Source organism: Melanaphis sacchari, unplaced genomic scaffold, assembly GCF_002803265.2.
Source record: "Melanaphis sacchari strain LSU unplaced genomic scaffold, SCAv2.0 Contig27_pilon_pilon, whole genome shotgun sequence".
NCBI lineage: Eukaryota > Metazoa > Arthropoda > Insecta > Hemiptera > Aphididae > Melanaphis > Melanaphis sacchari.
This window is the reverse complement of record NW_020271152.1, coordinates 1,640,784-1,666,330: the sequence shown is the minus strand read 5'-3', so window position 1 is coordinate 1,666,330 and position 25,547 is coordinate 1,640,784. Positions and strand designations below refer to the sequence as shown.

Sequence of the window (25,547 nt, the reverse complement as noted above, 5' to 3'; positions counted from 1 at the left end):
TGGAAAATAATAAATATCTAGAAAAAAATTCACAATTGATAAGGATATGCAAGTGCAGTGTAACCAACGGCTGCTAACCTAGTGTTTCTTCCGGACAACAGATGTCGTTATCCCGGGACAGACTCCGGAAAACTACGGCTATTGTCCTATCCAATTGTCTTGGGACAGTGTTTTTCCGTAAAATTCGCATGTAAATTTATGCCGACCTTTGTTTCGAGCCCGGCAACACCGGTGGACATCCACGGTATTTTCCACGAAAACTGTTCATGTTGGATGACCTACTTTCTAAAAGAACTGTCGAGACGGCAAGCCTGCGTTCAACGTAAAGTGGACCTACGGTGTTATTATTATTATTTTTTTTTTCATCCGCAAACCAAATTATTCATTTTCACTTTTTTTTTTTATCTCTCCCCCTAGTGCGAAAAAAAAACAAATTAAGTAAATAAATCCGTCCGCCGCATTCGTCGCAACCCTTCGCGTTTCGCCGTCGTAGTCCGTTCCGTCGTCGGATAGTATAGCGAGACATTAACAACGAAATCGTCATCCGCCGCCGACGTGTACGTAGATAATAGGTATTTTATATTTTTCCGCCGCCGCTGTCGTCCCGGACGGTTGCCGTCCTGTGTCGTTTGTCGTCGCGCCAGTGTTCATAACAATACCGATATTATTATACATATATCTATGTTAGACGAAGTGAAAAACAAGTGCAAGTGAATGACGACGATGGCCTACCGACCTACATTGCCGCTGTGGTGGCCGTCCGTCGGAAATGCATCGGTACGAGCATGACGGCGCAATTGTCGGAGTACGCGACGTCGGGCCCGATGGCTGGCGACGAGAACGGCGGTGGCAGCAGCAGCAGCAACGATAGCGGCGGCGGCGACGAATCCGCCGCCGAACGGCGGGTGGTGATGATAGCGTTCAAAATGGAAAACGATTGCGATGGCGAAACAACCGCCGGACCGTCGCGAGACGACTCAAACTCGGAACCGCACGCCATGGTGCTGCAGCAGCAGTCGCCACCACAGTCGTTCTCGTCGGACGGCAATACAGCTGGTAAGACGGCGTACATTTAATTGTATTTATAGTTTTATGTGTATAATAATGCGTTGCGATCCCGGTCGAGGGTGTTTTCCTCCGTCGCGGAAAAACAACGTGTACGTTGTTGCCGGACGTCCGGGTCATGTATTTCCTGGACGGGGCGGGCGCGCGGAGCAACACTTTCTCTTTTCTATCTCTCCGCCGCCGCTGTTAGCTCGGTCCGCTCGCCCGTCATCGCTGCCGCCGCCCAGCGTTCGTATCGCATTTGTCGTGCGGTGCACCCTTCGGTGTCGCTGTCGGCCGTCGTTTGAATGGCATGCGGAGCCAATGGATGCTTATCTCGTCAGGCAGATAACTGCTGCCGCCGCACTTCACCTGTTGTTGTTTGGGTAGGTAGGTAGGTAGGCGGGCGGGCGGGGTGACCTTTTATTGGTCAAGTTCATCATGCACGGGCACCGCGGAGCCTTGACTGTGGACACGGTGATTAGCTATTTTGGGTCCACGCGGTCGCCGGCTTCGACTATGTGTACGGTGGTGGTGGTGGTGGTGGTGATGATGGCCAGCTCGGTGGGAGTCCCGAAGATGTTTACGTTTGTCTGTGATGTACCGTTTTCACCTGATACGCAATACAATGGGGGCCAACGCGTTAACGGGACGGTGAGTTGGTGAAGGGTCCGTACGTGCTGCGCGGCGGTGGTTGTTTTTTCTGCGTTCTTTGGTCGGCGGAAGTGCGTGCACCGGTATTGTTGCGAGACATCAGTCGCGCAATTCCGAAACGCGTCGTTTGTCGTAGCCCGCCCAGAAGCGATTATTTTCCTATTTTTCCTTTCACGTTCTCCCCTTCCCGTGGTTTTAACCGTGGTCCCGGTCCTGGTTTATCGCAGAATACATTTCTAAGGTAGTAGTAATAGTAGTGATATCCGATGGCCCGGAACCTTTGGACGAAAATAAAATACGTTCTTTGTATTATCGTGTGTGTTTAGTACTATAATGTTACTACTTCGTGTATACCGTATAGATTTTATCGCATTGAATTAACTAAAACGCGGACAACGGAGAGGATCTACTCTTTCTCATCCGCTTGATTTAAAATTTTTAACTGTCTGTCTCGTTTTACTGTGAGAGGTGTACAATTGATGATATTCGTATTGTGTGACTTGGATCATCGCTCCCGGGTCAGAAGCTACTTATCGGTCATCATCTATCTCTCATCTTTTATTATCATTGATATTTAACACATGGACGTGGAATTCCTTTATTCATTAAACGTACACTCTTCTTAGGCCAACATGACGAAGACAGAAACGACGCTTCTTACTCGAACAGAGACTTCTAAGTGATAAATAAATAAACTGATATTTAAACAAAAGAGAAAAGAGATGTTATGGTGCTACAATAGTATCAGTTGTGTTTTCATTCATACATTTAATATCAATGTTTATTTTATGACACAAAAACTGGTTTGAAATATCATTTATTGTCAATAAACAATCATTGGTGTTGTGTATAGTTAGGACTTAGTAGTAATCAGTTGATAGTAGTATCTTAGAAGTAGATAGTTAAGATCATAATAAATAAAATAATATATTTCGGACTTTATTTTAGGAGATACCAATTGCTGTTGGATACACGTGATATTTTGTTTGTTATTTTAAACGATCTTTTACGAAATAATTAATATACATTTATTAAATTAATCGTAATAAGTAAAGAGTCGATGTTTAAGAATTTCATGGTTTTCTACAACAACACGTCTATAATTATGCTTAGGTTTATTTAGAGTTATTTTAAACGAAAAATACGTTTTGTTGATTATCAAACAAGCATCGGAATTGATTTAGTAAGTTCATTTAATGTCATAGGTGTTAACAATTTTAAATAGGCAGATTTATCATTAAATTACTATTGATATAAGTCAAGTTCTATTAAAATTATTCATAACTTCCATATTAATTACTAAAAATACTATGTTATTTTATATCTGTTTTAGTAATAAAAACAAATTTAAATTTAAACATTTTTCTAATATACTTTGCATAGTTTTAGCACAAGTACAATGCCTATTTTGATAAATAAATCGTTATTATTCAAAAGATAATGTATAATGTTTATACCTACTTAATAAACGTTAGTCAAGGCATCCTTTTAATCATATTAAAATATTAACTAAACGAGTATAGAATAATTTTTCTTATTCAATGTAGTAAGAAAAGTATGTTGATCAATGGGGTTTTTTTTTATAAAAGATTAAATTAAAAATATTTATAGAAGAAATTAAATACTTATTTTTAACTTTTTAACTAGGTACCACCTACTCATATATATTTGGAGTTATTTAGTAGGAATATTTAGTAATAAGTAGGTATTTATTATTCTAATGTTATCAATTAAAAATAACTTTTAATAATCTGTACAGATACATCGAAAAGCCAAAAAGGTATATAGATATGAACAATATTTTGTGCTGTATACATTTGCAGTATTGAATACAAATGAAAACTTAACTTGTACCTATTGAATTTTATTTTACGAGTACCTATTTAAAATATTAAAAAAATAAATATTTATTAGTTAAATTTTAATCACTTTTTTATGTAGGTAGTGAATTAAGAATTTTTAAGTATGGGCATGTTAAAAGGATAAAAATTAAAAACTAATTTTTTGAATATTACTGTAGCATAAATGTCTTGTATTTGTTGTTCTGAGTATACGGAATAATTCATTTAATATTAAGACGCACTCATTTATTCAGAAAAATATTAACGTTTTTGAATTTATTTATTTTATATAATTATAAGCCACTACAATAAAATATTTGTTTTTTATTATCGTTTATTATCAATTTTTAAGTTGTCTACTCTTTTGAACGACAACATATACCCATTATCAATTTAATTTTCCAAGTAGAGTATTAATTGAAGTTATTGGGTCCATAAAGTCAAATATTAGATAAGTAGTTTATTAGTTAAAAGTATTTAAAGCTTAGACGAACGAAGTAGCGGGCTAACATATTGTTAGTACATATTTATTATAGCATTCTGGAGTAGTTTATCTAAACTTTAAATATTTACAAACCATTCACTACTCATCTAAAATTATATTCTTACATATTGAAGTATTTGAAAAAAGTATTATTTTTTGAAAAAATGTTGTTAACGACTTAAAATTGAGTAAAATAAAATATTTTTAAAAAGTTGATATGTTTTTGAAACAGCGAGTGTGTTACTCGGTATACAGATACAAAAATATTAGTAGTTAGTCAGGCATGTATGTTTTATTTATGTAATTATATTTTAGATTACTTAAAAAATAAAGTAACACTGATCAATAATTATATTTTTATAAAAACGATATTTCAATTTTGGTTATGACGTACGTGTTGCTCAATGAATTATAATATAACGTTTGAATTGTTGACCCACAACAGTTAGTATGATTTCCCCTACTAATTCTATAGCAGGGAGAAAAGATTATTATTGGATGCATCCGGACTTAAATTGACCAAGTTATGCTTTGATATTAAAGGTTAAAATACAAACTAATAGTTCATGGCCTAATCTTAAACATATCCAATATATCAGAATATATCAGTACCTAGGTAAACTGTATACGCACCAGTAAAATATGTAAAAGCTATAATAAACATATCATAATTTTTAACATTCTGATATGTAAATTAGGGTTTAGAATTGTTATATTAATAACCTATTTTAAATTATTGTATTAGGGATTATATTTTTATGAAAATGCACAATTTTATTATTAAGTTAAATAAGTAGACATTAGTTACTGTTTTTAAATAACTAATGTAATTATTTATTAAAAGATATGTAAAAGTAATAATTTATTTTTTCTTATCTAAATTTTATAAGTAATTGATATAGTTTAATAAAGCGAGTTAAGAAATATACAAATAAATATTTAATTACTTAAAAAATGTAGTTTATTTTAAAAACACATTTATAAAGCTTTGTTTTAAAATTTTTTTTTGGTATCAACTAGTTGTTTGTTATTTCCTCGTCTGTGTTATTATTATTATACGACATACTATATTAATATTTTAATTAATACTCAATATTTTTATTTTTGTAAATCGTATTACGTTTAATAATTCTTAACATAGTGCTATATAGTACTGCCAATAGAGTCTAGACAAATTTAAATAGGTAAATATATGAATTTTTCTTCCCAAACGATAAATAGTAGAATAAGGTACCCGCAGCGACGTATAATTGGATAGCTTTTAAATTGATTTGTATATTGTATAACATATTAGCTGTATAAATAATTAAATTTTATTTAAATGTATACTAATATCAGCGCATTGAAGGTAAAACTATACAAAATATTAATCATAATGTTTAATTTTGGCTGTACATTTATTAAGTGTTTATGAGTATTCTGGGGAGTATTTTTTTTAAGACTTGCGCAATGACGTGAAACATTTAAAATTATTCATTAAAGCGTGCTCCCAACTTATTAGAATACTGATTTCAACATAACTACACGCTTGTCTAAATTTCGCGTTAGCTGTGGTGAAGTTGAACTTCGTTGTATTGCGGTACCACGTGATTAATTTACTAAGGTTTTACTTAGCACGTCGCGGTTGGGACCGAAATATAGAAAAATGATGACGCGGAATGAAAGTGACGAGACTATCAAATTTTGTTTATTTGATTTAATTATTCCCCGTTAACATTTTTGATATAGATGATACAACGAGATTCGTGACTATTGCGTATACGCAATACATTGAACTATTCATATATTTATATGGACTTATCTTGAAATATTTGTGTAGTTTAAAAAAGTATAAAATTGTACTGTGAAATCATCGATAATGTTCACAATGCTCAAAATATTATAGCCGTTATAGGTATACTGTAGAACTTAGTTATATTATTTTAGTCAATAGTAATCATTACATTATTGTATATTATATTTGTTTGATACAAAATCGGATCTAAAAGTTGTATGACTTATTTAGACCACTAAGATAATAATATACGATAATAGATATACATGTATTATCTTATTTTTATTACCTAGTTATTACAGCCGTTATACAGTGTAATGTTATATTGAGATGATAGTAGTTAATTATGTTTATAAGTGAACATTTTCCTATATTATTAATCTGTTATTTATTTCATAATATAACTATATAATTTTATATTTTTTCAAAAATAATATCTAAAACATCTAAATCAGAAATATAAAAATGATTATATAAATAGTAAATAAGTATATAAACAAAATATAACAAGAACTAATATGTAAAAATATTGAAATAATAATTGTTATAGGTATCAGAATAAAAAAAATTAGGAATTTGTCAAAATATTTGAAAATCTTTGTAGTAGGTAGAAAAGTATCTGGAAAATAATTTTAGCGATATACGTTCAAAGCAAAAAAAAATTAATTTAATTAACTTAGCGATTAGCGAAAGTAAACGACCAAAGATATCAATGTTAATCGGAAAAATGAATTGTTTAATAACTAATAGAAACCTATATAATAAAACTAAATTGTATGCATAAGAAAAAATTATAAATTTGTGTGCCTTAAAAATAACAAATTATTTACATTTCAAATTGCCATCAAATGATATCTAGAAATTTTTGACGTTTTAAAAATATTTTTTTAAATTTAAATAACTCAAACAGCGGATATCAATGTATAATAGCACCTAAATAGTATCGTAAATCGTGTATTTATATAATATGTATATTGGTACATGATTTTATGGTATTCTAGGATCTATGTAACTTGTTTTTAAAAAGGAAATGTTCTCAGTAATTTGTTTATGTGTAAAGATAAACTAGAAAAATCGGGACAAGTTTTATAAAATTGATACACAATATAATTAAATTATTATTAAAGATGTAATAGTAAAAGAAATTCAGTTTCATTTTTAAAATACTATGATTTATTATATTAGATTCAAATTTCATAACTTTATAAGACATAAAATAATAATTAAAAATATTAATATATCAATGTTTATCGTGTTCTGAAACGTCCGCAGTTATCTGATTGATCAATACTTAGTATTGATTTCTATATTCTGATTTTTCAATTAATTTCCAATGACTCAATCTTAAATTAATTTTTAAGTGAAAAAATATTTTAAATATTATGTATATCTCATGCTTTTATACCTATAAAATTAAACTATAGAAATCAAATTAATGCTACGCTAAACAATATTCTTCTTATCTATTAATTTGGTATAAAATTAACTCTTATTATTATTGACATGGAGTAGTCCTAGTATTTGTTTGATGAAGTATACAATTGAATTGACGTAACTACCGCTATGGTAGACAATTAGACATTGATAGACAAATAAATGTTGACTTAGTCAACTTGACACCCTGATAGATTAACAATAATAAGTAAATTATCAGATACTTACGTATAAATTTGGGTGAAACACAGTTGTGAACGGTTCTTTACCTTTTTTGCAACACGATTGCGGACGATCATTGTATGACAAAAGATATTATTTTGTACCCAAAAAATGACACGTTTCTGTACGAAATTAATGAAATATTGCCAAGTTATGCGACGTAGTTTACCGAGCTCAACGATTATCAATTTAATGATAGAGGCTTATTATTCGGATGTCTAATAAGCATCATTTATACTTAGTTAGCAGTGCCCGATTTTTTTGTTTAGAGTTCTTAAGACATATAGCACATATAATATGCTCATCAGAAAATTCACAGATGGATTTTTTTCCGATATCGTTGTTCATTAAAATACTTTCACTGCAATCTTTTTTTGTGCATAACTATTTTATAATCTTATCTTTCCGCTGTCGTCTAAATCGGTTAAGTTAGATTTAATTTTTTACCACGTTTTGATGATAAAATTTGATAGTTTTCCATAGTTTCAAAAAAAAAAAAAAAAAACACCATACTATAACAACGGTTTACACTATACTGTAGTATTTAATAGTAATTACTTGTAACATTACATTTAAAACGCTTAGAATTCCTATATTATCGAAGTATTATTTATAAATTTGACTACATAAGTCCGTAGTTGTGTCATTTTCGGGGGTCCATTAATTAACTAATCGTCCGCAATTTGTTATTAAAAACTAAAAAGATCGCCTTGATAAGAATCGTTTGCAGTCGTGTATCACTGATACATTTAACTTATCACATAGTTTCATACATAGAATACAGGTTTTTACCCCGAATGGTTAAACCTTATTGCTAGGCGTATAACTTATATAAATACAAGTACTTATTGTATTCTACGTTGGAATTTAAAATACGGTTCATGTATATATATTGTACATATTTTGTATTATTATTATTCAAGTATGTATATGATTGTTGATGTTTTTATGACTGTAGTTTCCTTATTATTGGAATAATGCAATGTTATTAAATGATAATATAGAAATCTTGTGAAAGAGAAAAATTATTCACCAAAAAAGTAAATATTTGTTCTATATTGTAATTTAATATACTTACAGTGTATAAAATAATGAGTGGCAAATGAGCAGATTATTAATTTAAATTTTAAAACATGAATATTATAAATAGCACAAATTATGACGAAAACAAGTAGATTCACCCGTCAATAAGATGTCTTTTTCATTTAAATCACTTTTAAATTTAATTATTTTTTCCACTTTTGATTTTCTGACAGCAATAGTTTTTTTATAATTTTACAGAAGTTTTAATTTTAGGATAAAGTGTTTTGCTGACTATTACAACGATTCACTTTAAGTACATTGCATTCCCTCTCTAGTTTTTTTTTCAATAATGTAGTTATTCAAAATCATTAAGAATTTTTAAATAACCTTAAAGACTAATTTTCAAATTCTTGAGATTTTTTTGTACCTATTAAAAAATTTTCTGCAGAGATAAAATCTTCTGTTTTCCAAATGAAAACCTCCCTTTTCTACTGTAAATTATTTGACAGATAATTTTTTTTTTTTAATGTTGACGTATCAAAATCAAAATTTTAAAAAGCAGTTCATGAGTTATTTTATTTTGTGCATTAAAGATAATATGTCCATAATATTGGTTTGTAAGATATAGGTGTGATAGTTGGTAATTTGAAAATCATTGTGATTTTTATTTATTTATCAATATTTATAATTTAAAAAAAATTGTCTAACCACTTATTATAAATACTAGATTCGATACTAAATTATTTTGTATTTTTGTAAAAGCAATTAAAGACTATTATCCTTAATCCTTAATATAATTTATATCCTTAATATTTAAATAACTGAAAAATTATTCGTTCGAATTTTGAATAGGTCTGTAACGATATACAATACGTTATTGACGCGTTATTTATACTGCATTCTGCGATTTTTGCTTAGGTCAGAAGAACAGGAACGTAGAGTACGAGTACCTATATACAAATCGTTGGTATAGCTAATCAGTCGAGTTTTGTTCGTGAAATAGAGACAACAGTTATATTTATATTTTTAAGTAACATATTTAATTTGATTTACTATAGGTATACCTATAGTAAATCATAATTTATTCAATCGCTTCAACTCGTACTCCGCTACACCTGTGAGCTTCAAAATACTACCCTCAAGAACAGGGTTACTCTGGTGATAGTGTACTATATAATTATATTATTATTTAGTCATATGAATAAACCTTGAATTATGTTACTATAATATCGTTTCTATTGTGTTTCTATTGTAGTTTCTAGGACCTGTAAAATATAACTTAGAAAACTTTATTTGTATCAATTCAACAACCAGGTCCTTAAGACTAGTTCGTGTAGTGGGAATAGCTAACCAACTACTCCTTAACTGGATAGAATTAGATATAAATATCGACAGCCACTGGGTTTTAATAAACGGGTAGGTATATTGCAGGTGTATCAGCATGTATAAAAAAGTTATCTATTAAATATTTAATAGTTAATAAGGGTGGAGGAGATTTTTATTTGAAAAACAGAAGCTTATATTTCACAAGACACTACTTAAATTGGCAGTACAGACAATTTTAAGAATTAGAAAATATGGTCTTTAATAGTGTATTTAAAAATTCTAAAATCCTAGAAATGAAATAAATTGAATTAATTTACTACTAAATGATAAAATGGGCGTGAGTATCCTTGATAAATAACTCTGTATAGTAATAACTAGTATAATAACTTAGATTTTTACATTATGCTGCTATAATATTATGTAGCATATAATGTCTTAACGTGATTTACACATTATATAATAAAAGTAGATGATTATTTTTCGTTTAACCAAAAAAGAATGTGTACAAAATAATCTTTCTAGATCTTTCTAGTTTTTGTTTTATTAATACAAACTAAAAACAAAATTTGACCATATTTTATACAAGTCAACGATTAATGATTATAAGTTAAATGTATAGCCGTTAAATTAGGTTAGTACCTAAATATTTGTGACTAATGACACATAATAATATAAAATATGATGGGCACGGGACGAAATTGAAAATTGGATTCGCACAGGTCGACCTATTTTTTGTTCGCGAGGTCATGTGTTCCCGCCCACATTTTCACGCAATCGCATGCGTATCCTTTGGGACCCATTTTACGTCCCGGGTTTTTCCTCCCTGGCTTACCATGGTCTCGGACCGGCGGCCTAGTTTCGTTCTCGTATTTTCATCCCTCTAACCGGGTCACTAGCAATAAAGGCCTTGTCGCAACTCTTCTATCGTTACATTACTTTATCTACACAAAGATTCAGGTATGTTATTAAATTAATTGTACATAATTATAATCATATAGGTACTTATTTAATATTTATTATACATAAATGTGTTATAGTATTATAGTTTTTGACTGATGTTTAGAATATTATCAAACGATTTACAATTTGTAACTATTTAAAATACTATTATACATTTATAACTTAGTAATATAACTTAATTTGTTAGAGAATTAATGCATTGAATATTATGTAAAATTTGGTTTAATATACAATTTAAAAAAAATATGTTATTTATGTTATTTATATTTTTTGGAATAATATAATTTCTAAAAGCTATATCAATATAATATATTTAATATTTAATTAACTTTTAAAAATTATAATAAATGTATAACTACTATGAACAATTAGTTTAATATACACGCTAAATATTAATTAAAACAAAAAATAATTTACAAAAGCTGAATATAGATGAATGCAAGTTCATTTATCTTTATCGTTTTAGAAATTATATAATAAATAATAATACAATAATATAGGTAATAATATATAATATTAAACTGTAAATATTAAATTTTTTTCTTTTTTTTTTATATACACAACTTCTAAAGTTCAATTTCGAAAAACATAAATCCGAGTTTATACTAGAATTATTAACGAATAAAAAAATATTTTTTAGGATTCAAACATTTATTTAAATTTATGGTTAATTAAATAGGTAGTGATGTTTATTGTTTAGTAATAGTAGTAATTTAGTAATTACTAAATTTGCTGTTAATATAATGATACGTTTTTAGTAATTAATAACAAGTTAAGATGTTTTTTAATCATGTGAAAAATTTCTAAACTATTTTAAAATTTTTAAAAATAAATGATAAAGAAGAAGGTATTCTAATAGATTTTTTAATTCCCTGTTTATGTCCCTGTGTATTAAATTTATGAAAAGTATTAATAAAGTTAAAAAAATGACCTTTTAAAAGTACCATATTAAGGACGAGATGGTTTTCAACTAAAAATGTATCCTTTCCTTTTTGGCCGATTCACTTTTCAACCAAATCAAAAAAAAACAAACACCGATTTCTCCTTTTCAACCAAAACAAAATTTTATGTAATGTATGTAAAAAAAAAAAAATTAGTATAAAATTTTTTGTAAAATTAGGGCAGTTGTATAATTATATAATTTTTAAAACGATTAAAACTATAAGTTGCATTAAATGTTGTAAAATAGAATGTGGAAAATTATTTAATTTATAATAATATTTATATATTAATATAATTTTCATGTTAATATGTCACAAACCTACTCATATGGTTTAAATTTTATTTTTTTATATAATATTATAGATATTATATATTGTGATATATTAACATAAAAATAATGTTAATATATAGATATTCTTGTATTTTAAACAATTTTCTACATTTTATGCATTTTATACTTCCAATCATTTTAAAAATTATATAATTATAAAGTTGCCCTAATTTTACTAATATTAAATACCAATTGTTTTATTTTTTCACTTATGTCATTTAAAATTTTTGTTTTGGTCGAAAAGGAAATTGACCTATTTTAAATTTGGTCGAAAAGTGAATCGACCGAAAAGAGAAATGTACGTTTTTGGTCGAAAACGGCTATGTCCCATATTAAGTATGATTTTTCGTCTTTTAGGATAGTATTTTTAGTATCAGAAAAGTGTTCCTTAGAAAAAGTTATATTTTAAAATTAATCTAAATTTCTTATTTTGCTTAGATTTTTACAATGTTCACTTTTTTTTTTGTTTCTCTAATTTAATATTTTTTTAGTTGTTAACATACATTTAATAATTTATCCTATTTTTATATATTTAATGATTAAACAAAATATAACTTTTTAATTATCTTAGGAAAAGTAATATTTCAAATTTTGGTAATTAAGTCCATTTATTTACTGTCGTCCTTGTTGTTAATTTATTTAATTTGATTTAAAAGTCGGGTGGTATTAACAATACATAATTTTTGAAAGTATTCCATTATTTAAAATAGTAAATTATATAAGTATAATAATAATAATAAATTTACAAAAAAATCATAGCTGGTTATTTAGTTTGAGTTTAAGTACCCAATATTGAAAAATATGCGTATTATAGATTTTACCTTGTCTGACATTCCCTAGGTCATTACAACTTTCACACGCCCTTGATTATAGGGATAGGGTGAAAGTGTTTTTTTTAAGTCGATATTTAAAACAAATTTTCTTAAGTCAGATCACTTAAGTATTCACATGGTTTACGTAAAATTCGTCTAACATCAAATATTGTTATATAAGAGTTGAAACAGCATTAAGAATGTTTTAGTTCATGTATACATAATATTATTTGGTATGGTCTGGTGTGACTCAATAGCCCGCAGTTTTTTCCTCCGTGTGCGCGCGTGAATAATAATGCGACGAAAATGAAAGTGAAATATATATATATTTACTTAGGTATAATATATTATTATGTATGTATATATTTGTATCGCGTAATATTGTGTAGTGATCTTGTTAAGATTCGCGTTTGACCTACTGACATACATGGGCTGCCTGACATTGGCCCATTTCTTGGACCGACATAATACTTATGTGAGCGTTAAAAAATATATGTATTTATAAATGTCTATTTATTTTCTATATTATCATTGATGTGTTGTATTATTCCGGCGTTATCTCATTGTTGCCGACCTTGGAGGTAATCGTGAAGTCATTCCTGAATTGTGCTACCTTTCCCACCTATTTTTTATGACCCACTTAAATTGCAAATTGATCAAATTAACTTATTGCTATTTTGTGAATGATAGCCAATATTTGTTTTGTATAATATTTCTAGTCAATTTGCATTTAAGCGATATTGTTTTTATGATAAAAATAAATGTGTTAATTGTTATACCTTCACCTCATATGTATGAGTTTAACCTCGGTATATGCGTATTAAAGGACAAATCTGTTATTATACTGAAAAAATTAGCACTGATTTTTGCAAAAATTCTCCAGACTTCCGAAAGATTCTTTTTCAAGGTTAGAAGTATCAAATAATATTATATTAATCAACAATTAATTTTTAATATTTCATCATTCGCCTTGAACTAATGTTAATAATTACTTAATTTTTAATGTTTAAAATATATAATACTCTATAACTATCAAATTAAGAATAAATAAAAAACTTCATTTTTAATATGATAAATTTTTAAGTAAAATAATTTATGGATAAAACGTGATGAAAAAGCTTTTTAGGTCTAAAACTTGTGCTTAAAAAAGCATTATGATTTTTTTGCCAGATTACGTGAAATTTTATGTCTGACCATATTAAAGTCTCCAAATATCTATGATCGAGACCTACTACAATCTAAATTAACTCTAATAAGCAAATCTTAGGTGTATCGTTGTAATATAGTGGTTTCATTTAAGTCATTTAATTATTTTTTGTAATTATATTGTGACAATTTCATGTTTTTTATATACTTACTTTATATCAATCACGTGAATATTTTATTTAAATTTCATAAATACAATTTATAAAATAAAATTTACGGTACAATGTTTTAAATTTTTTCCTTGTTAAAAAAGTACAAGTTTATTTATTATTTTATATAATTAAAAAATAATCAAATACACAATACCAATATTATTAAATATTTGTATATGAATTAAGTTATATTAATTTATTTTATAAAAAAATAAATGCTATGCTTCGTTTTAATTTGTTGCTATTATTTTTTATTTTTCTTATTTTTAAATATATTGAATACAATTTAAGATTAATACAGTTATGTGTGACGTGTATAATGTATTTATTTTAACTATAAAATAAAAATAAATACCATTACATGCTACCTATGTTTTACTTACATATGATCTAGGAAATTACGTATGTACTTTTTAGGCACCATTAATAATATCAATATGATTATTTTATACAACAAAAGTTATTATTATATTTTACGTATACATTATATTTTACGTTAAAAATAAATACTTCGATTTTCCTCCGAAGTCGATAATTGAATGAATGGGTGCAGACGGAAAAAATAATTTTTTTTTAATGAATTTAAATAAACACCTAGACTTTAAACTATGTCGATTACAAATTTTGACCCAAATCGTTGACCATTGACCCTTTTCTTATCACACAGCCTGGCATTATCTATTTATAAATTTGTTTAACAAAGTAATTGGATCAAAAAAAAAAAAAAAAAATTGGCAATTTAATATTGCGCACTTGGAGTACGTTCAAAAGAGTGTTGTGATATCGGAATTTTATAGACGGGCTTTGCAACTGGTATCTACAACTATTCAAATATCTTTTTAATAACATGATTAATTTTTTTTCATCTGGAAGTTATTTTAGTTTATTGAATATTAAAATGTACTTATAAATGTATACCTATTTATAATATATATTAGTTGATTTTTTTTTTTTTTGATAAACTACTCATTATTTTAATAATAATTATATTTTTGAAAATATTTCTTTGTATAATTATATGAGTAATCAAAAAGCAAACATTTTTTTTCGATGTGTATAATTTATATTTTGGACAGAGGGTTCATGAGTTGTAGATATTAGAAGTTTTATGAGCAGAGAGAAACGGCACAAGGAGAAGGGTACCTCTCAAAATATTGATCCACTACTCTACTCATCTAAACTTTAAATACTTTAGCTCGTAATTTGATTTATACATATACGTAGGTTGGTTTTTAAAATATTTTTATTGTTATTTATTGACAAGTAAAGTAGAGTAGCATATACTTACTTGTTTGAAATTAAATTTTTATGAAAATTCTTAGAAAAATATCTTGCTTTGGGAAAAATGAATGTTATTATTTAAAAATGTAAAATCTTGAAAAGTTTTAATGTTAAAAATTAGTAAAAACACAATTTTTTCCTAAAAATGTTGTTTCTTCATTACCTCAAATTGCATAAGAAATATATTTTCTAAGCCACGAGTGTATATTTTATAAATAATTCTCCATGTATAATATACGATAGTTCTACAGTCCTCTCTAGGATTTTAGAGGGCTAAATGCAATTTTTGAAAATGAATTGTTGGTCGCATATATTTTTAATGATAATTATTAATAAATAAAAATCAACAGCAGTACGCGAAAAATAATTTTATCATATATTTTTATAATACTAATAATGATTAAAATTATAAAATAAATATTTCATTTTATTCATCGTTCATAGGATTTTGGATTTTAAAATGCACGATTTAATTTTATTGCGAACCCACGCAAAATTTGTTTAAGAACTGCGTAGTGGAGATCGCTGCGATAGATTCTCTGCTATTCAGGGGTATAAACTCATAGTGTATAGTTCTTTGTAAATAAATTATTGAAATTACAATCGTATATAAAATTAAAAAATCTATTTTTGTAGATCCCATTATGTTGTTTTACGTAAATAAATATTATTGATCATATGTTATAATGGAGAGTATAAACTAATATTTCTGACAAAATAAAGTACTTTTTAAAATTATTATTACAATTGACTGAAAAGAATTTTGAGAAAATATCAAATGTTATGTTAAAACCAAAGATTCAAAATATTTTTTAAATTGGAATATTTAGTAAAACAAAATATTAATGTCGGTTATTATAATTTATAGCTAATTTATGTTTATAATCCATAGGTTGAATAAATAATATATTTTTTAGATAACCATTAAACATTTTCTACCTTTTTGGTGAAAAATAATATTTGAAAATTAATTATCTTCTTAGTTTAAATTTAGTTGGTTTTTAGAATTATTATTTTTCGATTACGTTACTATATTCAGCATGATGTATTTCTATGTTATTTATTTTTGAATTATGTCGATTCTTATTTTTTTAATAAAAATATAAAATTGTTTGACGTATTTAAATTTTAATATTGTAATTTGATTAAATGTATGAAAATATGCATTTTACATTAATTAATGTATTAATTTTGACAAAAAATAAGTTATTCGTTATAAATGTTTAAATTTTCTTCTGTTGTTAAATGAGCATAATTTAAAAATATATTTGAGCAATTTAAATGTTTGTAAATATGACATTTTATATTCATGGTAGGTTAGGTATATTGCTTACGGATTATATTATTTATTATAGTAATAGTATTAATTTGTATTTAACATGTCAATATATTAATATAATAAGATTTTGGGTTAATTGTATAATTTTATTTTACTTATGAGGATGTCAGCGTAATATTTGTGTTTTTTTTTTTTAAATGATTTTTTATGACTTGAGTAATCATAGGGTAAAAAGTAAAATCACAAATCATAAAAATTATAGAGGATAATAATTTTTAGGGCTTAATATATCAGTTTTATATTTTATAATTATTTGACTCAGTATTCAACTTTCAAAAAAAAAAAAAAAAATTATAAATTTAAGTGATATTTAAAACTGTTTTGAGACAATATTTAGGCAAATCGTTATGTCTATCCTCAAAAATATCAAAAAAATGATTCTGCGTTAACGCATTTTGTCTATGTTACGAGTGGGACAGAGAGAGAAAACAAATAATGTATTCCGCTGTTTCTTTACGCTTTGAAAAACTTAAAAAGTTTATGATTTTTAATGAAGAGTATACATATTACATATATCATTTTAGTAATTATATTTTTTAATTGACGATAGGGTTATTGAATATTTTTCAGATCAAAAGTGCATGGACCTCAGTAATTTGAACGAAGATGATCAAACATTCATTGAAGGTAATTTGAATTTTTAATATATGTAATATGTATTTAGTAACAATTATAATACTAAGTGTTTTATGATTCATTTTATTGTTACCGTTTTATTCGTTAAGAATTGCATAATTTTAATCGTTTAAATCTATATTTTAAGCATAATGTGATTTTACAATTATATTTATCTGAGAATACAATCGTTAGAACAAAAACCATTACAAGTGCACTATCCTAAAAACAAAAACATAGTTCTGACTATGACATTGACTTTAAACAATGTGAGTTTATAATTTCTAGTTTCACTTTTTTTCAGATTCGAAGTGCATGGACTTGAGTCATTTGAGCGACGATGATCCCAATTTCATTGAAGGTAATAGTGTTGAAATAGTTTACAGTTGCTTTAATTTAAACTTATATTTGTCTTACCGAGAAATCATGTGTGCTGGGGCAGTCTGTATTTTCCCTTTGACCATACGAATTTGAAATTATCGTAAATTATATTTATTATGAAATCAGTTTTCGTTGTTTTAATTGATTGTTGTCCGCCTGTGTATTATTATTCTAATCACAGACAGCGGATGAATGCGTGCAGTTATTAGCTCAAGGCTATAGCAGGGCCGCTAACATTGTGACTAGTGACCTACTTTTGAACGATTCGCCACGATGTGCTCAAGCAAGGACGGCAAGGGCCCTCTGCTCTCCACTTCCCCCGCAAATGTATAATAGTGTCACGGTCGCTCCGATTCACCTAATTCAGACCTATTTTTGGACAGTCCTAAGATACGTAAATTCTGGTGTCATTATTTTTGTAACCACCAAATTAATTGCAAAAATCGTGAGCGATAAAAGTAAAATATCACCGTCCACTCTTACTGAATAATAAAAATAATAATAATACCTTTATAAATTATTGTTCAAAATATAATATAGTGGTTAAGGGATAAAGCTGTTTTGTTATTTTAATAACATCTATACACACTTCTATGGTAATTGTATTATTCATCTGACCGCTTTTATTGCTTGTTGAAATCTTCAATTTAAGTATCCTTTAGCACGTGCTACGAATACCTCTAAACCACTTGACGCAACAATAACAATTCAAATATTCGTTTTATATATAGGTCTTTGGGTCAAACGGGGTCGTAAAAAAAGGTTAAGTATTGTGTTCTGAAATTCGGCGTGTAATTTAACTATAAATTATTTACATGTTAAAGGGAGAATAAAATCGAAATTTTTGGTACGACATATTCGGGCAAGTTACGATTGGATAGAAACGTAGCTAACCAAGGACGCCGCCCCAATAAAACAGTAAATCTTTTCTTCCAGTTATTCGGACAACCGTAATAACGTCGTTAGGCGGCATCCCTTTAGTTGAGTTAGTTTAATAAAATGTTTTGTCAATAGTACCCTTGTAAATTTCTGGTTATCTTTTTGGGGATTTTTATGTTGACAAGTCTTGAACTAAATGGTCTTATACTCTTATTAAATGACAAGCGTTGGTAATAAATTGTGATGTATATGTTAAACGATACTATGGTATTGGTGTATACAAATAGTATGTTTCAAATAAAGCCATAACTTAGGTTTATATTCTTCGTGTACATATAGGCTAGCGTTTATAAAGTATATTTTATTTTATTTAGTTCATTTTTAGATGGTATTGATGTATTTATATATATTTTCACGTATGAAAATTCTTTATTATTGAACTAAAATAAAATAAAATAAATTAAAACCTAAATTTTATTCAATTAAAATATTTGTTCTAATCCCAACAAATTTTAAAATTTTATTCTTTGTGTCGTGTACTATAAATAATATTTAATATTAACTTTTATCACAAAAGTTTTATGTTTGAATTTAATTTAAACTCGTAATTAATAATGTAATGTGTTACATATTTTTTCACTTTTTTCTTTTACTTAATCTTAAAATGTTCTCTTAATAATCCTTAAGGTAAGCTAGGTATGCTTTTTTCCCACAAATAATTTAAAAATCTTTACACGAGTAAGAAACATATTTATAATAATTTATATTTAAATTAAACTTTATGAATTTATATTATTTACATTTTCCATCCACAATTAATACATGTTTAAATAGGTAATTTAAAAATAATTATTGCACACATTTTTTATGATAAATTATAAACATTTATTCCTATTTGAAATAATTTGAACAGTTGGACCATTTAAATTAATATACAAACAAATTATTGAACAATTTTTATCATTTTTTATTTTGAAATTAAAAACAATATATTCCTGATATTAAATATATAAGGTTCAAAATATGTTTTATATGCAAAATAATTATTATTTAATCAGTTTCTGTAGTTTTTCCAATTAAAAAAAAATGTTTCATCTTAAATACGAGTATTTTAATTCAAAGTTATTAAAATACCATTTAATGAACATAATCATATTGTATATTTATAATAACTTTTTTATGATCACTTAATATTTGAAAAATTGAATACTATTTATAGTGAATCAAGACGTTGCTCAGAATAGTTTTTCGAATTTAGTTATTATTTGTAGTTTTAAAAAATAACAATGTAACACTGGTTTTTGTCGTTATAAGTAATGCGTGACGATTCACATCCATTTACTGTATTTTGACATCCTGTCCACACGATTTTAAATAATATAAGTGATTATATCAAGTGAATATATACATATTTTAGATTCTGCGTGATGGATCGATGATTTCATTATGGTTTACAATGATTTTCAATTTTTTGTGTTTTATCATTTTTTTTAATCAGTAAAAATGCATCACTCTTTAATTTTAAGGGTAGTTACTGATACTAAATTAGATTTGATTGGTATTTTCGGATAAAAAGAAATAGTAATTTAAAAATAATCAGGGTAAACTAAAAAAAAAATAAAGAAAAACTGTAATAGATTCCTTTTTTGTTGTATATTATTATTAAAAAAAAATTACATCTAATACCTAGATGTTACAATTTTCACAAAAATAATATTTTGTTTCAGTTTTTAAACATGATATTATTTTCAAAAAATTTTCTATTTTTTCCATTGACAGATTTGAAATTTTCTTAGTACTTTTCGATAAATATTTATGAATATTTTGTTCGGTAACTAGTAAAAATCCTTAAAAACTTAATACAAACTTCCTTAATATATATATTTATATATTTATATATTTTTATTGTAAATTAAAAAAAAAAAAAAATAGTTTATTTGAAGTCATATATCATATTTAACAGCTTACGTTTTTAATTTTATATTCCGTAGAACAATAATATTTGGAGTATTTCGATCTATTAAAATTAAATTTTGGACTAGTGGCTTACATTAGTTATAATTTATAACTTATAAGTATTTAAAGTTTAGTTGGGTAAAATATTGGATTAACATTTTTTTGAATACCTCTCTATAACTGCGTTTTATTACTTTTATTCATCTCTATTCGTTCAAAATTCTTTTGCATAATATTTTCATATCGAAGTGCTCTAAAAATATATTATTTTGGAATAAGTGATTAAAAATGACAGCAATAAAAAATAATAAAAAATATATTTAAAAACGTTAATATTTTTTTTTTTTGTTGAAATAATGAGTTTGTTACGTTACATGAATCACAGTTAAAATGAATATAGAAAATTTTTTTTTTTATAAGTTTTTAAAGTTAAATAAATAATGTTTTAAAAAATATTATTAATCCTACTTGACAGCAAAGAGATTTTTCATTTAAAAACAAAAAAATTGAAGTCAATTTTATTTAATGTAGTGGTATTGTTTAAATTCAGATAGTATATTACTATTATATTTATATGCGTGTTTTAGTAGATACTAAAGTCTTAACGAAATCAATCAAATTTTGTATAGTTGTGTTTACCATGAACCACTTATTTCAAATGGTTTTATTATTCTATTATTTAGATACAAGTTTCAATTTAGAATATGTATATATATTTTTTTTATTATCACTCTTTCCAATTTCGATGGTAAAAAAGGAGGCGGTGTTAAATCCAGTGTCATTAAATCTCATCTACAACCGCAGAGTCATTACTATTCCCAGTGGCAAGTCGACCATAATATTATAACGGCCGGTCGAATGGTGGATACACACGGATAATAATTACCTGAAGAATCCCCGGGGTTGGTTGACCCGTGTGAGAATGAAAGAAAGAAAGAAAGCACTTCGGCTTTCTGACGGAACTCTAACAATGAAGACTGATGATGTCGGCCGATAAAAGGGACATGAATATATAGATGAAGGTAGGGAAAAAAGTATATGTTCAATTTTTTTGGTCACGGGTAATAACCTTAGCCGTTGAAGACGATTGCTCCGGTTCAGGAATTCTATGAGTATAGGGGTTCCCAAAAACTTGAAACAATAAGTTTAAACAAAAATAATAAAATCCATTAAAGAGTAATAATTTTTGGAAATCATCGGAATCCTATTAATATATAAACTAGTAGATTTGTTGATGCATTTTCTTCTACATTTAGACTGTTTTAATTTTGTTATAAAATACATAAAGTATTATATTTAATGATTGTGATAAGTTCTTATATTTGTTTATAGATAATTTTATCAATCATCGTTTTTACTTATGTATTTGTGGTCAATGTTTTGTATTTAGTGTAGATACATAAGTAATTTGTTACTTTATCATCTAGTAAAATAGGTTAATTTAAGAGATTTTTTAATTATACTCTTCATAAAATGTGAATACTTTAGTAAGAAAGTGCCCTTTTTATTTTTCATTAGTACTTAAATTGAATATATTTTAGAGTATTTAGTGCTTTTGAATATTATGAAATTCATTTTTATGTATCTAGCAAGTTAGTTAGCTAGTAGTAGCTACACACGTTAACTACTATTATATCGTCTTATAGGCGTTCCTCACGCATACACTATGTAGGCTTACAACTATCATACTTTCACACGTGTACGTCCAAAAGGTTATTGCCTCCTAAACTGAAAAAAAATCATAGACCGAAACTTTTCGTCAGAAGTTGAATCTCATTGGCTGGCTCGTGTTGTTATATTTTTAGGTAAATTACTAATTGTCCAGGCACCAATGTTTAGAATTCTTGTTCTTTGGTTTAACCAGATTCCACACTTATGTTTAGTACACTTTCACTTTTAAATAAACTTCTTTTAGTTCATATTAATATTTCTATTGTAATGTAATTATTTTATTTACATTAATTTGACAATATACAATCTATTGTGAACGCTTCATAGCTATTAAGTAATTGCAATGTCTCCGGATGAAGGGGCAATGGTTATTTGCGAACTTGCTTCATGGATTGCGGTGCAAATTACTGTGCCTATACACAACGCCGTTTGTAGAAAAATAAAGTGTGTAACAAAACAACTAACAACCGTATACTGTTTTCATTAAATAATTGTATTTATTTCTTTAAATATGTGTTTTTATATAAATTGTTTTTATCAATATAATTTAAGTTTTAAAATCGTAATCTGAATATTTTATAATTATTAGATATCAATATTTAAGAAACTAATTTTATCATAAATAATTTAATTATAATAACATTTTATAATGTAATTATAATTAAATTTAATTGTAATTAAATATAATAGATTTTTGAATTGCATACAATGACGTTCAAAACTAAAATTTTAAAAATATTCAATTTTGTCATAGAATCGTAAATTATTATAAAAAAAAAAAAAAAAAAAAAATGGTAAATAAACATTTTAAGTATTAGATTTAATAAAGCGAATTTTATAAATTATTCAATTTATATTAATTATTTAGTTCTATAAAATATTTTAAATACATTTATAACTAATTAAAATTAATTTAAATCTATATTATATATTTAGATTTATCGATTAATTTTATTTTTAAATATAATTAAATATACGTATTTAAAAAAAAAACCTTAAAAATAGAAATTTAAAATAAGAAGTTTCATATAATTTGGATTTGGATAATATCATAATTGAATGATACGAGGTATTTAAAAGCGTCTGGGAGGTTTTTGTTTGTACGTAATTAATATTATACGAGTTATATTAAATATTATGTGTATGATGAAAACCTACTGGTATCACTTGATACGTATAGAAGAGAGAGGGCTTGTATTTTTTTTAAAATCTATCCAACAGAACCGTGTCAAGGACAACTTAACGATACGGTCCATAGAGCTTTGATGAACCGGTTCCCCTCTACTATAATGCAAACCATCGTTGATTCAAAATCTGATTGAAATCAAAAATTATTTTGTAAACGTATAGCATAAAACATAGAAACTATAACACATTGGTCATATAATTTCATTAAGTGCCATTACTAATGTATATATTCTACAATATATCTATTTATATACTGAAATATAAATATTTTCAGTAATAATATTAATTTCTCATGTTTTATTTTAACTGTTTGTACTGATTCATATTTATTATGTAAATATTTAGGTAAAATACATTTTCAAATTAAATCACCATTTAACGTTATGTAACTGCAGTAGTATTAGTTTAAATTAAAATTTTTAAAAAAATGTTTGCAAGTATTCGGTAGATTACATTAAAAAAAAAAAAAAAAATAATATAAAATATAATTTTATTATGTATAAAACGTTTTGAGATCTTACATGATAACAAATAACCTGATATTGGCTACACTTTTAATCATATTTAAGCGTTAATAATTGTGAATTTCACCCTCTTTTGGAAACCTTGACCAACTAACAAAAGAGCACGGTTGTTTTGAGAATCAACAGAAGACTCGTGTGGCTGTGTTTACATGTTTATTATATATGTTATTATAACAATTCTTTGGGGATTATTATATGACCAAAAATAAAAACAAACTCGTTACAATAGATACTTCGATATATACCTTCACCTATGCAACGTTCATAATGTCTCTGCAGGGATGTTGTTTTGTGTAAATATGTTTTATAGCCAATTTCAAGCCCGTGAAAGGGAAAAATGACAAACAATTGAATTTAGGGTTTCGACAAGGTCGTTGTCGCACCCCCGACGGGCACTTATTGTCACATGAAAAAGTGAAAATAACTTTCGGTTTTATTTATGTTTGTATTTTTTTTTTTTTTTTTATATAATAAAACGAGTGCCAATTTTTAAATAAATATTTATATATTTGTCCGATATCGTTGTTCTACGCAGTCTATATTGTAAAATTCATAGACAATCGGGAAAATAATTATCGTGCACTACAATCCGTGACGATTTTCTACGATTCTAATATGTGTAGAGGGTGGGGAGTTATCTCAAGGACTACAACTTCTTGGCAGTTCTATTATTTTTCACTGAATTGAATGAAAACTTATTCAGCAATGTGTATGTGTGACCTAAAAAATAAAAATACTAAATAAACGTAGGTATAACTGCAATTTCATCAACTTTTAATTTAAATCAATCGGCATGGATTATTATTAGTTTCGAAGAAAATCCATATTAGAAAATAAAATCTATTAGTTATTCAGAAGATAATCTATGAAACTTGTAAAATATTATGTCTTTAAAAATAAGTTTGTGATATTGTTACACAAGATTTATGTGTACACATATTATGTGTATAGACTATAAATTCATTATAATTATTAATTACTTTAAAAATAACAAAAGCCTATTTACATCTGAAATATATAAAATTTAAAAAGTAATTACTAGCTAGTTACTGAGAACGTTATGATTTATTTGTTTAGCCAATTTTTGTTTAATATAAATAATAATATATAACCCTTATAATTTACTTTGAATTTTAATGTAAATATTAATTTATCACTACCTAGGTACCTTAAGCATTATTTATTTGTGAAATCATAATTTTGCAAAATAAAAAAAAGTGTGTGTCCGTAGGTGTACGAAAATCGAAAATGATATTTCATAATAAATTTCAGTGAGTAATTTTTGTTTTCGATATAATTTTCCGCTCAATGATTCGCAGCAAAACGGTGGTGGGTACGTTATTTCGTCGGACTATGTTTTTCTCGCTATTGATAATACGATAATACTGCAATATTATCTATAGCAATAATTATCCCGGGAAAATGACTAATAGTAGCATACCTTTTTGTAATAATATAAATCGCACGGCATGGAAGTATTATTAAAGTAGACAATAGTATAGGTGTTA

The 25,547-nt window shown here is 26.6% G+C and overlaps 1 protein-coding gene across 1 annotated transcript in view; it reads left to right on the top strand.

Moving 5' to 3' along the window:
• The first annotated feature begins 92 nt into the window (after window positions 1-92).
• LOC112595541 (nuclear hormone receptor FTZ-F1) overlaps window positions 93-25,547 on the top strand; it is a 63,087-nt gene continuing 37,632 nt past the window's right edge. Inside the window, exons 1-3 of the mRNA XM_025340788.1 lie at window positions 93-1,056; window positions 17,396-17,452; window positions 17,745-17,801. Coding sequence (XP_025196573.1) covers window positions 786-1,056; window positions 17,396-17,452; window positions 17,745-17,801 — 385 coding nt within the window. The 5' untranslated portion in view covers window positions 93-785. The remainder of the gene's footprint in view (window positions 1,057-17,395; window positions 17,453-17,744; window positions 17,802-25,547) is intronic.